Below are 18,155 nucleotides of genomic sequence, written 5' to 3'. Positions count from 1 at the left end.
CACTCTCTTCTTTAGAAAATATCCCTGGGTTGATAGCAATACATTGATTCTAGCTAGTTTGAAACAGACCACAATTACAACAAATTAATGGAGAGAACATTATATATGCTAATGGTAAAAACTTCATAGAAGTTTGACCCTTAACTTTATGAACTTTTATGACGAAATGATAGTGCAAAACATCACAATGACAGGGAAGCAAGTCCGATCTTATGAATATCACTATTAATGGCAGTGACTTTCAGTATCCAGTTTAATGGCTATCTCTTAAAAGTTAAAAGGTCAAAAATATCAAAGCACATTATCTCCAATTTATTTACTGAAAGCCACAGCATTTTATGATTCAGTATCTTGAAATTATCGTAAGTTATTAGAAATCAAATAGAGGGTAGGAAATGCTATCTACAATTTGTACAGCAACTGCAACAGACAAATAGGACTTGAAGTATGTGAGAGGGATGCAGAATTGAAAAAGGTGTGAGACAGTATCAATCTCTTCCCTATGCTATTTAGTCTGTACACTCAGCAGGCAGTAATGGCAGAGCCAAAAAGAAATTCTGAAAGGGGTTCAGGGAGAAAAATAAAAACTTTGAGGAATGCTGATGGCAAAGACCTTGGAAGATATGTTGAACAGAATTGATAGTTTGTTGAAAAGAGGTTATAAGATGAATATTAACATAATTAGAAAACAATGGTAATGTAGTGCAAGAAAATGAAATTTGGCGATGTGAAAGGAATTAGATTAGGAAATAAGGCATTTGATGTAGTAGATGAGTTTTGCTATTTGGGCAGAAAATTAACTGATATTGGCAGAAGGAAAGGAATATAAAATGTAGTCAGGTAGTAGCAAGAAAACCTTTATAATGGCATTTTTAAATGTACAATATAAATTTAAGGGTCAGGGAGTCTCTTCAGAAGGTATCTGACTGGAGTGTCAATAAGTAGTTATGGCAAGAGATGAATAGGAGTTTCTAAAAGGTGGTGTTACTAGAATTCTGTAGATCAGATGGGTAGACTGAGTAACTATTAAAGTAGTAGTGAATCAAATTAGAGAGAGAAAAAGAGTGCTATGGCCCAACTTGACTAAAAAATAGGACAGGGTAATAAGACATATGTTTTGTGGGTAAAGTGTATGTAGGTAGCAACAGCTCAGAGCACACTGTTCAGCATACATTTTTGAACTTGGGGTTCTGCAGCAGATGATCTCTACATATCCTCATGTCAACACATCATCATTTACAATTGCAGTGGGCACAGGATCATCAAGATTGGTCCACTGATCACTGGAGACTTGTCACCTGGTTGAATGAATCAAGTTTCTTATTACACCTACTTGACAGTCATCTCCAGATACAATATCATCCAGGCAAACAGCTGCTGGTGAGGGCAGTGTTACATTATATCAGACATTCACCTGGGCTTCTGAGGGACCTGTGGTAGTAATCAAAGGCATTAACATAGCTGTGGACGAGGTGAAACTTTTTGCAGATCTTCTGCAACCCTTCATGTTTGACATCTTCCTCAATGGTGATCCCATTTTTCAGTAGGATAACTTTCCATGTCACAATGCCACAAACAAGCGCCCATGATTTGAGAAGCATGGTAGTGACCTCACACTGATGTCTCAGCCACAAATTTGTCAGATTGGAACCCAACGGATTACATGAGGGACACAGTTGCTTGCCAACTCCACACCCAAAAATCACAACAGGACTGTAATTTACAGGAAACACATGACCAGTGCATAAATATCTCATGCCACACACAACCAGAAACCTACCAAGGATTGGCTGAATCCATACCACAAAGAATTTGTACTTTATTGCATTCCAAAGGTGGTCATAATTTTTGCTTCTTCAGTGTATTTCACAACAATAATATATATGAACTATGTCCTTTGTAATCAAAGATGAATATGTAATATAAGGAATCATTTATGGCGTCAGAATCTAGAAGTTCTACTGTATAACTGGTGCTCAGCTGTAATCAAAAAGGTAAATTCCACGAAGTTTCAAAAAGAGAAACTGAGAAGCTGCTCCCGTAATATGAAAATAGATATGGCATATTGCACATCGTGCAAACAGGAAGACTGCAGAAGATTTTTGTGGCAAAGATGGCATTGTTTGTTGTCTGTATTGCATTGCCTTGTAGCCATTTTGCATTAGCTTCCACAGAGTTCAAGTGTACCCTTATTTATATCTGTACAGGCAGCCTCAGAATGAATTATTTTGTATTAGATTAAACTGCAGGCATACACTTACAAATCAGTGTGCTGCAAGACAGACTAAAGAGAAAAGGAAGATGGTGTTAAGTTAAATATTCTGTTGATATCAAGCTACGAGAGACAGCACAAGTTACATATCCAGTCATATTGGTGAGTGAAATTTGTTTCCTTGCACTTCTGTCCAAAAACATTTTACTTTTTCAGGTGTTCACACAGTGTAATGTAATAAGCTTCAAACATGGCATGGAGCAAGTTTATGGCTTTCATCAGATTGCACAAATTGTTTCATTAGACAGGAAGGTATATAACTTTACTGACAGACAGCAATCTCTCTCACAGGAGTATAAATGCCAGAAACCAGCATTTTTTATGTGAAGTTTCATGTAGCATATGTTGCTCTGAACATGAGATATGTTACCACTATGCCTCAACATGGTACAATAATGGTTACTGAAATCAGAAAACACTGTGATGGACAACTGGGAAAATTAAGTATCACAGTTACAATATTTTAGTTTCGACTAATGTAAGTCATATTCTGAATGTCATGATAATCTTAAGAGTGCCTTTCCGGTTGGTATCTGCTGGTTGTTGATGGTACAAGGAAAGCTGGCTGACTGTTGATTGTGCAGACAGTGCACTAAAATAGGAAAAGTGTTCGATGTTCAATGTGAGCTGTGTGGTGATGGGTGCAAATGAATAACACGTATTACACTGCCAAAAACTTGTCATCTACCTGTAAACTAAGTGCTTCATTGTAGCTAGTGAGACATGCTGTAAAAGTGGATCATAATGATGTACAGCACTTCGCCATCATAATGATTCACATGAAAATACCTGCAAATGGAACTCTCAATATCCAACTTGAATGTGTAAACAAGAGGCACTCTTGTACAACAAAATTTTGTTGGATAAGACAATAGCTGACTATTACTTCATCTCCATTTCTTCTGGCTCAGTATTCTATAATTATTAATTAACACTGTGTTTGGTTTTAATAATCAATCCACATAGAAAAATCAGATTCTGACTCACAAGTTACAATTGTTATGAGAAAAATGATTTATTTTTAAAAATGTTTGGCAAGAACAGAGCCAAATTAAAGAACTAGCTGCTTCCCTGTCATTTTATAAAACCAACAACAAAAAAGTCTACAACATTTACTGTTTAGTATGTAGCTGTGTTGCAATATCTGAATTAAATGTTAATGTTACATACCTGCAAAACACCAGCGGCCTGTTGCTCTGGCGAAAATCACAAGGAAGATGACAAGTAGCACAAAGAGGATTGCCACTACAATACCAATAATTGAGCCAGCTCCAAGCTCCATCACTGCAAGCACATTATTTCTAAAATCAATGCTATATACAAAGAAATAAACATTTAGTAAAGTCAAGTAAAAGAAAATAAATAGACAATAAGCCAGAAATTAGAAATGCCTGTAACTAAACCAATAGTCTGGAATATGGGGAACACTTCCTCTCATGATTCCAAAGAGCATTATTTTCATTGTTGTGTGTCTTTATATATTCAAAGAAGAATTTAGAAGACTAAACAGTCTGCAACAAATCTGACTTTCAGAGTAAAGTAAATATTGCTTTCTATTTTACCTATCTTATATCTATCTCAGGTATCTAACTGAAGTATTCCTAATGCACAATATTACTAACTACAGTAAACCATGATCAGAGAAAGTGAAAGCGTTCTCCTATATGTGATCCACCTAAACCTCACGAACATGCTATCAATTTCAGTATGTTGTCTATTATCTATCATACACAATTATATATAAAGGACATTCAAATAGTTATCTCTTAATAATAATGAATTGCAAAACACAGACGTAATGAAGTTGACTGTTAAAGTAGTTTATAAACAATAAACAATGAGAAAATTGAATTTAATACGTTGGATAGAATTCCGTGAACAAATACATTACATAAAATTACAAAATGCTGAAATTTGCATGGACAGTTTCTACAGTTACCCAAAGATATTTGTTAAGTAATCATGCAATGTAAAAACACTAACTAATTATTTTTAATGCAGGAAGCAAGAGCATCTATAAAATATCATGCAATGTAAAAACACTAACTAATTATTTTTAATGCAGGAAGCAAGAGCATCTATAAAATAGTCTGTAGGGGGACGGGGTGGGTAAGACCTGGAGGGGATGGACTGTTTTTAATATTTCGGAAGATGAATGGCAGTTTGCAAGTAGCCATTAAAAAGGTTCAGTTTCAACCCTGTTAAATACCTGTGTAATACTGACTTCTCAATCATCTTCTAGAAAGAAAAACACCTGACTGCACTATACCACTATATTTTTCCCTTCCCCCAAGAGTTAGGTGGAGGGGGGAGGTCATTGCATGTGGTGCCACCTTGCCCCCGGGTGTGTGCGCCCTTGGCAGGAAGTGTTGCAGTTTTCCTGGAAATTATAATATATTAAAGATAAGGAAAAGGGATACAATGTGTTCCACATTCCGTTAACACTGAGACCACCACAACAAGGAGCATTAATTTAGCTTGGATAAGGACAAGTGACAGGCCTGTCTGGATAGCCAAGCACATTACTACACCCTCTTCTGGGACACAAGGACTCACGTCTGTCCTTGATTGAATCCATCTCACATATTAACAAACCAGTGCAGTGTGTCAGACAGCTTGGATGTTGTTTATGGTTGGTTTTCCACATCCACCTAGCTAAACACTGGGCTGGCTCCCACATCCCACCTCAGATACATGATGCACTAACAACATGTGAAAACATCTGTTGCTGTCAGAAGGAATACACTGATTCCTGCTCCAGGATGAGGGAGAGCTGGTAGTAGCTTTAAAATTCGTTAGGGAATGGCAAGCATTCCTAATAATAGCCTATATATGGGTATGGTTGGTTCTCTGTGAAAACTAGATAAGCACGATACTTGTCCCAACCTGAGGCATTGGCTGTATACACGGTACAGGAGGGGGAGGGGGAGGGGGAGGGGATGGGGAAGGGGAGGGGGAAGGGGAAGGGGAAAATGGGGGAAAAAGGGGAAAGGGAAAGGAAAGGAAAGACGAAAGCTGGAATTATCATCTCATTCACTTGCTATGAGTTAGAAAACCACAGAAAGTTTTTATGTGATGTCCAGATGGTTTGACAAACAATCAGATAAAATGTGTATGATCTGACTACAACTGAATATGTATAAGCACCATCTCTTTGAATGAAGCAGTAAGCAGTAAAAGCTTTTAGTAAGGTGACACAAAATTTTTACAACTTATAAATAAACATATTGGTACAATAAAAATGATAGAAGTATTGCTCTTCCTTCTGCTTCATTCCTCATTAAACCACTAGCTTGCCTCTCTTCTTACATGACTATTAATATATTTCATAAATAAAGAAAATAAGCAAATTTATTTGTTTTGGTGCCAATGTAATGCACAGTTGTTTTAAAAAATTATTTCTTCAAAATACATTATTACTTGTTTTATATTTTCTAATTCAAGAAATGAGTGTTGAACAAAACTGTAAATAGCCTCTCCACACCTTCTATCATCAATCATTATCAATAAGACACTTTCCAAACTTAAGAACAACTAATATGACATTCTTACTTTTCTCTTGTTCTTCATGTCATCATGCATAATACAAATTCTTACAACCAAAGAAGGCATGCACCTAATATGATCTGGAGGAAATATTTAGTTCATCTGTTTTGTGAATATATTGTGTTTTCTTTGAAGAATCATTTAATTATATAAGCAGCGGTTCATGAATTTCAATATTTATTCATCAACTCTCTACAAAATAATGTAACTTAGAAAACGGTTACTATGAATTATAATATAAAATAATACAACTTAGAAAATGATTACTATGAATTATAATACCTTCCAAAGGCGTAATTTCAACATGCACTAAAGTACTACCTATACTAGCAACTACAGAAATAGCACTGATTCCCTTTCCAAATTACTTTTACTACATGTCAATCACCTGAAAATCCAGTTTGAGCTGCAAAAATAATATTTGATATGTATAGATAATTTGGGTGAACATATTTAAAACAGAAAATTATGATATAATGCACATTCAAATGCTAATGATTATATTATGATGCCTACCTGTAGGTTCTGAACTTGTAGACAGAGATATTTTGTAAGTTTCTGATCCATAGAAATTTGATGCTTTAAGTGTGAACTGCTTATTTATGTCTGTCTCTTCAACACGGGTGATTCTTAAGGTTGCTTCCCATGTGCCTCCTCCCTGTAATTATAACACATATACTGTCACATAATGTGTGTTATGAAAGGAAAAAAAAATCATAAAATCGTGTTGTCAGTAACTCTCCAAGGAGAAAGGTAGTCCTGCTGTATACTGAGATATTTTGAACCTTAGTTAGCAAGCTGGAATGTTAGTGTTGCCCTTGAGACTTAAAACTGTGCAAAACTTGTGAAGTGGGCACTTTGTGATCAGAGCAAGGCCTCTGAGCATTATGGACTTTTATGGTATTAAAGATAAAGCCTGAAACATCTATAATCACATCTCAAGAACTGTCTGCAAGTCGTCTGTCTAGGCGAAGGAAACTTTGAACAACAGAAACTCCAGGTCAGAATATCAACAATGTAAAGAAACAATAGATTGCTATTTACCATTAAGACGATACGTTAAGTTGTAGATGGGTGCAGTGAAAACAAAAATTACATGTTTGGTTTCAGCCACAGCCTTCATCAGAAAAAGAAATACAAACACATCTCACGCACACGTGACCACCATCTCTGGCAGCTTGGACCAGAACTCTGGTCAGAGATGGCATCGTGTGTGTGTGTGTGTGTGTGTGTGTGTGTGTGTGTGTGTGTGTGTGTGTGTGTGTGTGTGTGAGAGAGAGAGAGAGAGAGAGAGAGAGAGAGAGAGAGGGGGGGGGGGGGGCTTGCATGAGTGAATAAATGTGTGTGTTGTTTTTTCTTCTGACAAAGACTGTGGCTGAAAGCTAATGTGTGAGCGTCTTAATATTTCCCGTCTGTAACTTAATGTGTCATCTTTATGGTGAGCAGCACTCTATCTTTTTCTCACACTGTTAACAGAAACTTTGTTACTTCTGATAATGATTAACCACCTGCCCTCACTTATAAAATCCAACACAATACCACATGCTGATGACACAACCTTACTTCACTATAGTAGTGACTTCAATAATCTGAAAAAATTGTATTGATTATATAACCCCCCAAGTATCTTATTAGTTTAGAGTATATGGATTTCTAATTGGTGAAAATAACATACAATATGGTTAAAAAATGATGATCCTACTTTTGTAAAGCTCTTGGGTGCATACTCAGTGGACACATTACTGTTGCATATATTAATGGTAAGTTGTTTAGAATAATTTATTTGTTGAAGTGTATGCTAAACCTGTGTTAGAACACTCTGTGTTACATTTTTTCAAGACGTTATTTTATTTGGTACTACAAGAGGACTGATAAATCTAAGAAAATGAAAGTTTTGCAATTATTCGTTTGTGTGCAAGTACATGTCTACAGTGCTGGACCACACTGAAATCTCTGCATTACAAAAGTGTAGCATATTGCTAGAGGATCCAAAAATAGAGCAGCCCATTGCTAAAGTATGTATTGTGTGGTGATTTGTTTTTGGCAGCAACATAAATGTTAAGAAGTGTCAAGCCAATCCAGATGACTACTACAGGTTTCTGAACTGACTGGACATGGATGCAACACTTCTGGTGCTATCAAAAACAAACTACCACACAATTCTCCATTTTATCAATGGCTACACCACTTAGTTTTGGCACCTCAAATGGTGTGCTATGGCAGTGTAGCATGAGGATTTCAACATGCACCAGGACTACAGAAATGTATCAGCAAGTAAACAGAACATTAATTTTGTAAATTTTATTTTTTTGAATTGGCCTATCCCAACTTTAGGGCAACTCTAGTTATGTATGTGTTTCTACTGTAGCAGAAGGCCACTGGAGTAATTACTGGCTCATTGTATGAGGCACACTGCTAACCTCTGTTTACTGAGCAATGGGGTTAATCCTATCAATTCAATAGGGAATATACAGATATGAATGCAATATAGGTAGTTATGAAACCTAAATAGGTTTGCAAAAATCTAGATACTGAGTGTCAGCAGAAGAGGACACACAGAAAATGGAAAATTATGGGACATCTGAAGAGAGAAAGGGTAGACGAAAATAAATTGGCAAGCCTTAGTGATACACAAAGAGTCACACAGGACTCTAAATTAGGAGAAACTTACCATATTTTCATTTCATTGATCTACATAAATTATGGGAATGAGCACATAGGTATGACAGCTTTGGAATACACCATTTACCTAAGTAAAGAGATGTCTAAATGTTACTTTCCGAAATCAAAATTTATGAGGTGTATTTAGTTCATCCATCTTACCAAGTTTTCTGGAATGCTTGCTTGATAGTGGTTTTCAGGATCAGTGGAACCCTCTTGAACCTGTTTTCCATCAACTTCCCATACTACTCTTGGCATTGGGTTAGCTTGGATTTGCACTTTGATTATTCCTTCTTTACCAATTTCAAATCCAAACTGCTCAGTCGGAGAGGATAACTGTGGCTGAGGTGGATCTGTTAGCAGGCAGAAGGACAAAAATCATACACCATCCACAGTCGAGTGCTATACGACAAATGTAAAATCATTATTCTAAACCCAAGTATAAAATAGACACAACAATTATAATAATTATGTATTCAATAAGGATGTGAATGCTTCGATAATAGCAGGAATTCAATGAGACAATATGGATTATTTTAATTTGTTTTCTCTGTCATTGGATTTTCTAAAAGGAAATTTACCTTTCTCCAAGAGTGTGGCAATTACAACCAATAAATTTAATGGGAATATTTTGTTTTCATATAGATACAATGTAAAATGTTGAAAGTCGGAATCACAACAGGCTTAATTTAATGTGACAACACTGTCATTGCCAGTGTAATTTCTATATTTTCTTTGGTTTATTACAAAATGTTAAAATAATGAACAAGTTACAAGTAGCGACGGTAACGTTTAATTCATTATTTCTGTGACTTCATCAGGAAATTTAAATTCCAACCACAGTAAGCAAAGCTTTAACATGAGAACCGATCATTGCTTGCACTGAAGGCAGAGCATAATGAATTTCTTCATGTGGGAATGAAGAAAACTTATTGCCAAATACTAACTGTACACAACAATATAACATTTCCAGCTCTGGGGAGACTGTTTTGAAGCTACTTTTCCAGTTAGTACTTGTCCTTTTAAATTGGAAGACTCCCAGTTTCACAGGAAAATGGAACTCTGTGTTCAGTTTATACTTCTGGCATATAAGGAAGACATTACGAACATGTCAAGGCAATAAAGGCCTTTTAAAATATTCGTCTGAAACACATTTAAGACTTTACTGCTTTACTGACTTGTCAAAAGAACAGAACTGCTCATTTCAGTATTATATAAACTGAAGGTGGAGGGGTGGGGGGGGGGGGGGGGGGGGGGAGAAAGGAAAAGAAAGAAAGGGAACTATTGATGTCAGCTGCATCAGCACTTAATAAGGAATCAGCAATGACGAGTGAAAATATACCAGATTGGTACTTGAACCTGGGATCCCCTACTTATTACTCAGTTGCATTAACCACTATGTACCAGGACACAGTATTTATCGCAACTGTGCAAACTATCTTGCCACGCCTCCCAGCTGACCCACATTCCCACCAAGGACCACCTATTGGCAGTCCCCATCCAAGTCCTCCTTGCTCACTACTTTGAAATTACTGCAGAAGGTTGAATGTGTTTGTGTATCTGCACTGTACGTGGTTGATTCATTGCCCATCAAGGTGAATCAGTTATATGAATGCATGATGTCTGTTCTTTAAGACATGTCCACAAGAACAAACACTAAGTTACAAAGCAATATGATACCTTAAAAATAATGTCACTCCTTGAAGAACTGTTCTCTTCTATTGAAGTACAAAAGGTAAGAACACATTAGAGAATTAATCAAATCGTCTGTCACTGGGCAGTGTCATCTTACCTTCTTTCTTCAATTTATGATCATCATGTCTTTAGTCATACAAGATCAATGAAGACTTAAAATCATGACATGAAAACCATCTTTTCCATGTTTTAAGACATTATATGCTCATTTTTATCCTCCATGTGGTTTTCACATGAATGGTTTCACAAGATGATGATGATTCACAAAATGACAAGACACGTGTTCCAAGAAATTTATACACACTACCATTATTTTAATTTTTTAATAGATTCTAACTGAAATAATATAATTTTGGCTGCCATAAATGGAAGGAGCTTACAAAGAATTAATTTCAACGTCAAACTTGGACTTGTACTCAACAAATAAGAAACAAAAAAGTAACAAAAAGGAAAATGATGCAGCCAGAAGCTGTAGATCACCAGCTGATCTGTAACAAAGTTACATCTGAATTAATACAAAGTTCCAAGATTTCCAGCAATATAAGCTTATTGAAAGATCATGACATTTCAGACAGTGTCACTCGTTATCATCTGGCAAAGTGGTGAGACCGCATGTACATTGCTTTATTTACGAGGAGCCAGGTAGCAACCTGACCATTCTGAATGCCACACAGCAGTTGGGAGGGGCTGGAAAGGCTGCACGAAGGTCCTGACGTGATCACTCAGGCTCAATCTCATGTACCACCTGGATGTTATTAAGCTGGTGAGGATCAAGTTGTATTATGACCAGTACTGGGTACCTATCAGAGCTGACAGCCTCAATTTACCTTTATGAGACTGTCACTGGTTCTAATTTTGATGGTTTCCTTTATTATGCTACCCCACAATCCACTGGCAGAAAACAGCATTCCAGTCCATTCCAAATTACACACACGGTACTCTTGCAAGCTGTGTTCAGCATTCACTAATTTATCATTGTGTCCAAGCTGAATGTACCTGCTCCTAGCACCTCTCTATAATTCATCGGCATGTCTGCTTGCACTCATGTTGAATACCATAAATGTCAGCCATGCACAGTGTCACTGGATCTTTTGCTATGACAACTACCTCTAGAATCTTCTGCAGTCTTTCTTCAAAACCACTGTGATCTTTGTGTCTGCTGTCTGGCATGTCAGAAGCACCAGTTACTTGCTCTCTTCCCACATTACTTTAGCAGGACGTGGAGTTAGTATTGCCTTTTTAATTTCTCTCACTGCAGGCTTCCTCCAGGAAGACCCCTCCCTAGTAGAGAGGCTTTTATAGCCACTTGTAGACTGAGCCCTGTACAGCAATGATTCCAAAACAGTCCTACTGTGGTCTGATGTAAGTGTGACCTAACATGTCGTCTTGCTTATTCCATGTCCAAATGCCTACTTCCATGGAAAATTATACATTCTAGTGGCCAGTGTTGATGTGTACCAGGAATCAATTCAGGGTCTTCCTGCCAAATGCTCACACAATAAGCTTGTCATCAATGTATCTGTAGAAATGATTGTGTCTGAGGTGAGCAGTTTAGGAGGCACTTTCCTCAAAATGCTCCATTTATAACTTGGCTAATCCTGTCAATGGAAGAAACCCCACAGCCACACTGTCTGCTTGATGACAATATCACTCACCATACTGAAGGAGTATGTCACAAATCTGAACTCTTTAATAAAGCTTGTGTGTCAACTGTTTCAGTATTCTGAGTGAATTTTACTTTCTTTCACAAAATTTAGGTCTGTAGGAGCCCATCTTTTCCTTTCTCCAAATGAAGGAATTTCCAAAAACACCAAATGGAAATTAAAATATGCTTTTAAATTTTGGGCTACGTGATCCATGAACCAGTTACGGTTTTGTCAACTGGTAAGTAGATTCTTCTCTTGTTGCATAGATGTTACCAACATTAACTGTTTACTTTTATTTTAAACAGAGAAAACACTTCTCTAATATGGTAAGCTGTCACAACGCTTGTGCTTTCTTCAGACTTTTAAATTAACCAGCCTATCCAGTTATGCAGGGAAGTACATTTAAAATAGAGTTGTTACCAAATAAATACAATTCCTTCTCACAAACAGTTTTAAAGATGAAATGTTCTCTACAATACATTTATCCTTCCACATACCTTACCTTTTGAATCTGTAAGTAGAGTGCAGTGACTACACAATCTTTGTGTAACTGTCACCTGAAAATTTCCTAAAGGAAGTACTGCTCAGATTTATCTGCAAATCTATGGCAGCTAAAATGCTGTTCTAATTTCAGTGAATTGTCATAATCATACCCTTCCTGTCTTGATTCTGTTTTCATTTACCTACTTCTTGAGTGTAATTTCTTTTCATCTCTTTCATTCATATTTATCATTCTTCTGTTTGTATTTATGTTGAACTATGGGATTAATTATTCTTTAAATTTATTTTTGTTGCCTTGCAACCTCTTTTTTTCCTATTCCTCTGTCAGTTGGCTGATTAAATCTTAGTCTACAATTACCTCTCCTGATGCTGATATACCCATATCCAAATCCATTTAAGTGCACCCAATAATATTCTTCTCCCCAGTTTCGAGCCCTATCTGTATCAGTGATCTAATTACTTAAAAGAAGGTAAACTTCTTAGCTGAGATCGCTTGTAAACAACCTTTATTGGTGATTACTGGTTTCAGTAAGTAGAGTTAACACATTCAGATCTTGGTAAAAGGTTATTACGTGTCTTCTTCATCAGCTGTACAAGTACTTAAAAGTTGCCAGGTATGGGGTGGACAAGATGAATGACACACTGGCAAGTCAAGGTTAAAACCACTATATATAGAGTAATTTACCAAGTGCTCATTTGATGAATTACTGTGTATGTTGTGATTTCAACCTCGAGTTGGCAATGCATGGTTTATATTGTTCCTCACTTGCCTCGCAATGTTTTAGAAAGAGTACTTTTGCACCTGGTGCAGGAGACATGTAATAATCTTTTATCGTGATCTGAGTATGGTAACCACACTAACCGAAACTGGTAATCAACAATAACAGATGTTTACAAGCAATCTTGACTAGGAAGTTCACCTTCTCTCATGTAATTATCACAGATCGGCCCTTACAATTCAACATGAGTAAACTAAAGTGATCTCATTGCTGTCTTGCCTCCCTCTACCTTCCAGTGCTCCCAATCTTGGGTATCTCACTACTTATGTTAGTTGTGTCCCACCCTGTATCTGTTCTCTTATGTTGAACCTCTGAAGAATACAATTTCATATTATATGAAAAAAATTAAGATTCTTTCACATATTAGAGTACCATTCGAGCTTTTTAAGGATGAGTCACAATGTTTTCTTAGATACTGAATTCATCTAAAGCTCCCCTCCGCCTTCCTGAAAATGACATTCCGACTGTAAGTCTGTTTCTCACATTTATATTGTTGTTAGAAAGTTTTACTTACATGTTACATTCAGCATAATTCTACTTTCATTCATTGCAGCATTAGTCAGTGCAAGATGCTGGGAGATGCAACGTAAATATTTCCCATTATCTTGCCATGTGACTTCTCTTGTCAAGTTCTGTGATACTGTCCACGTCTCATTTACTGTGCCTCTTGTCTCTTCCAGCCTTGATAATCCGTCAGTCACTGGTTGATCACCTATAACAGAAAATATTAGTTTCTAACTAGGAAATAGAAATCAACACTGATTATACAGGGAATCATACAAAATCTACTCACCAAGTCGTGGCAGAACAACACACATAGGAAAAAAAAAAAAAAAAAAAAAAAAAAGATTTTACATATGCAAACTTTTGGAGCCAGTGGCTCCTTCTTCCAGCAGAAGAGCTGAAGGGAAAAGAATAGTAATGAAGGAAAAGGGCCGGAGGGGTTTATGAAAAGGAGTAGAGTTTGGTAAAGTCCTCCAGAACCCAGGTCAGGGCAAACTTATTCTTCCATAACGTGAGTTTCCCAGGGTTTTGGGTGACTTTTCTGAACTCTACCCCTTCTCCTAAGCCTCTCCAGTCCTTTTCCTTCATGCCTCTTCCTAGCCTCTTATAACCTTCTGCTGGAAAAAGGAGCCACTGGCTCTGAAAGCTTGCATACGTAAAACCTTCTTTCCTATGTGGCTTCTCCTGTCACCACTTGGTGAGTAAAATTTTTATCTATCCAACTAGATTACTTTGTCAAAAATTGATTATTTTCATCATTATAAACAGGGAATTAGATATTCTCAAAGCTTACTCATAGGATTTTTCATTATGGCTACATACATAGCAAAAATGGTCATTATCTGAGATGTTACTATCATCTGAATTACTGCTATTCTTTTGTTTATCAGCACAACAAGAAAATCAGATACTCAAGTGGCGCAGAGGTACAGTGCAGGTTACACTGTAACAGCTTCAGGAGATTTTTCCTTCATTAACGTTCCAAAGAGCTAGCATACCCATACGCTGAGCAGTATCCTCCTAGGCTCGTTCATCATGTTCCATACATCTTATCAAGGAGGAGAAACTACAGGAATGTGGAATGCTTCAAGGTACACATTAGCAATAAACTGTCACTGTAATACTTATTGTTAATCATACACATTCTGGATTAATTTAATCCAATAAGTAAGAAAGAAAGCTGCTACTCTGAAAATAGCTACCTCCTCAGTTACAGCAGACTGCTACAGTTCATCTCTTATTGATACAGCAGTTTAATATTTATCTGAGTACAAAGGGATTTATCAAATTAAATATTTATGAGTGACCAGAATGGTCAATGTTCTGCCAGACACAAGTCAACAAAAAATTGTCAAACACAGTGGAAAGTAATAGGAAGTGTCACTGTTTATCAGACAAATGGTAAGTTCCAATGAATCAGAATTATCTTGTCAAATTTAATGACACAACTGACTCACTAAAAAACTGTTCTATAAGCCTAATTATCTGTTATGAATATTGCTCTGTTACACTCATTTACAAAGACTTGTGTGAAATATTTCTCCATACTAATTTTGTATGGAGAAATTGTATAATTATTGCAAACTACATCTATTTGAACTGTTTACTATAACCAGACCTTGATATCCCACAACAATTTTTACAACACACAATGCACTCCATTACCAAACTGACTATTTGTTGACACCTCATAAAATGTCTTATCAACCTATCGCTTCAGTAATTAAGCTGTGTCATATAGCTGTTTTCTCCACCTCTTCATTAGTTACTTGATATATGCACCTAATCATTAGCATTCTCCTGCAACAGCACAGTTCAAAAGCTTCCACACTCCTCTAGTGTGTATTGCTGATCACCTGCTTATCATCTTTTGTACAAGGTACATTTCAGACAAATGTCTCCAAAAAATACTTCCTGGCACTTAAATCTATATTTTATGTTAACAAATTTCTATTTTTCAGAAACACTTTTCTTGTTATTTTCAGTCAGCATTTTATATCCTCTGCACTTTGGCCATTGTCTGTCACTTTGCTGCCCAAATAACAAAATTCATCGACTGTTTCTAATATCTCATTTCCTAACATAATTACCTAAGCATGCCATTTAATCTGTCTACATTCAATTAACCTGGTTTTACTTTTATTGATGTTCATCTTATAAACTCTTTTGAAGATACTATCCATTTGGTTCTCGTGCCCTTTGAAGTCCTTTTCCATCACTGGGAGAATTATAACATCGTTGGTAAGGCTTAAAGTTTATATTTCATCCCCTGAACATTAATTCATCCTCCAAATTTCTTCTAGGTTTTCTTTATGACTGCTCTATATGTGAACTGAGCAACATGGGCGATAACCTACAATTCAGCCTCTCTTCCTTCTCAAATACTGCTTCCTTTTCATGTCCTTTGGTAGACTCGTGTTCAGAACTGTGACAGTTCAAATCCCTGACCAGGCATCCAGACAACTTTTCCATGAATTCCCTAAACTGCTTAATGCAAAGGCTGAGATGGTTACTTTGAAAGGACACAGCAATTTCCTTTCACAATTTAAGCTTTTGCTACATCTTCACTGACTTCACCTTTGATGGGGCATTAAACACTACTCTTTCTTAGTTCCATCATGTCACTGGATGCTTATAGCCACAGTCTTGTTACTGGACAAGCTTCTGGATAGCCTTTTACTCTAGTTATCTTATGCACAGTAACTTCAGGATAACAAAGTATATATATGCTAATCAAAATTGTCAAAAGCTTTGTCAGAATCTGCAAATGCTATATTACATTACATTATATTAATTGCATTTCTTCTACCTACCCTACAAAGATTAACAATAGTGTCCTTATTGCTCAGTGTATTCCTACATTTCTGAAGAACCCAACACTTTTGTTCTTCAGGTCGACTCTACTAATTGTTCTATATTATGTAGACAGTTTATGTTAATACACATATCAAAAAAAGTTTTGCATCACCTTGGTTCTGAGAGTTCCAGAACCTGTACAGAAAGTTGGAAGGGAGATCAACATAAACATTATTTCCACCCTTTTTATTGCTCATAAAAATCACACACTGCATGTTGTATCACCATACAGCGAGACCTTCAGAGGTGGTGATCCAGACTTGCTGTACACACCGGTACCTCTAATACCCAGTAGCACATCCTGTTGCATTGATGGATGCCTGTATTCATCGTGGCACACTATCCACAAGTTCATCAAGGCACTGTTGGTCCAGATTGTCCCACTCCTCAACGGCAATTCGGCATAGATCCGTCAGAGTGGTTGGTGGGTCAGGTCATCCATGAACAGCCCTTTTCAATCTATCCCACGCATGTTCGATAGGGTTCATGTCTGGAGAACATGCCTGGCCACTCTAGTCGAGCGATGTCGTTAACCTGAAGGAAGTCATTCACAAGATGTGCACAATGGGGGCATGAATTGTCATCCATGAAGACGAGTGTCTTGCCAATAAGCTGCCGAAATGGTTGCACTATCGGCCGGAAGATGGCATTCACATATTGTACAGCCGTTACGGCACCTTCCATGACCACCAGCAGTGTATGTCGGCCCTACATAATGCCACCCCAAAGCAAGCTGGGAACCTGCACTCACTGGACAGTGTGTCTAAGGCATTCAGCCTGACAGGGTTGCCTCCAAACATGCCTGGTTGAAGGCATATGCGATACTCATCAGTGAAGAGAACGTCACGCTGATCCTGTGCGGTCCATTCGGTATGTTGTTGGGCCCATCTGTATCACACTGTATGGTGTCATGGTTGCAAAGATGGATCTTGCCATGGATGTCGGGCGTGAAGTTGCGCATCATTCAGCATATTACGCACAGTATGAGTCGTAACACAATGTCCTGTGGCTGCACAAAAAGCATTATTCAACATGGTGGCTTTGCTGTCAGGGTTCCTATGAGCCATAATCCATAGGTAGCAGTCATCCACTGCAGTAGTAGCCTTTGGGCGGCCTGACCGAGGCACGTCATTGACAGTTGTTGTCTCTCTGTATCTCCATGTCCGAACAACATTGCTTCGGTTCATTCCGAGACACCTGGACACTTCCCTTGTTGAGAGCCCTTCCTGGCACAAAGTAACAATGTGGACACGATCGAACCATGGTATTGACTATCTAGGCTTTCTTGAACTACAGACAGCACAAGCCATGTACCTCCTTCCTGGTGGAATCGCTGGAACTTATCAGCTGTTAGACCCCTCCATCTAATAGGTGCTGCTCATGCATGGTTGTTTACATCTTTGGGCAGGTTTAGTGACATCTCTGAACAGTCAGAGGGACTGTGTCTGTGATAAAATATCCACAGTCAATGTCTATCTTCAGGAGTTCTGGGAACCAGGGTAATGCAAAACATTTTTTGATGTGTGTATTATACAAATACGGTTCAGTCATTCTCACACCTGTAAGCATTAAGTTAGAGGGCATTTCACCTATTTCACCTGTACCCTGCATACCAAGATTAAGTTCTTCCGAGGATCTAAATAATTGTGAAGGGTTTTCGTCCACTCCAGGTGCCTTGTGTTGACTTGGCCTTTC

General features: G+C 37.4%; 1 protein-coding gene across 1 annotated transcript in view; it reads right to left on the bottom strand.

The window, feature by feature from the left end:
• The window catches only part of LOC126285248 (fasciclin-3), a 197,865-nt gene that overhangs the window by 110,599 nt on the left and 69,111 nt on the right, over positions 1–18,155 (bottom strand). The window contains exons 5-9 of the mRNA XM_049984544.1: positions 13,615–13,812; positions 8,642–8,832; positions 6,335–6,476; positions 6,207–6,224; positions 3,443–3,556 (exon numbers count right to left, since the gene is read on the bottom strand). Of these exons, the coding sequence (XP_049840501.1) occupies positions 3,443–3,556; positions 6,207–6,224; positions 6,335–6,476; positions 8,642–8,832; positions 13,615–13,812 (663 nt within the window). The remainder of the gene's footprint in view (positions 1–3,442; positions 3,557–6,206; positions 6,225–6,334; positions 6,477–8,641; positions 8,833–13,614; positions 13,813–18,155) is intronic.

This window comes from Schistocerca gregaria, chromosome 8, assembly GCF_023897955.1.
Source record: "Schistocerca gregaria isolate iqSchGreg1 chromosome 8, iqSchGreg1.2, whole genome shotgun sequence".
Classification (NCBI taxonomy): Eukaryota; Metazoa; Arthropoda; class Insecta; order Orthoptera; family Acrididae; genus Schistocerca; species Schistocerca gregaria.
This window is presented reverse-complemented; position numbering and strand designations above follow the sequence as displayed.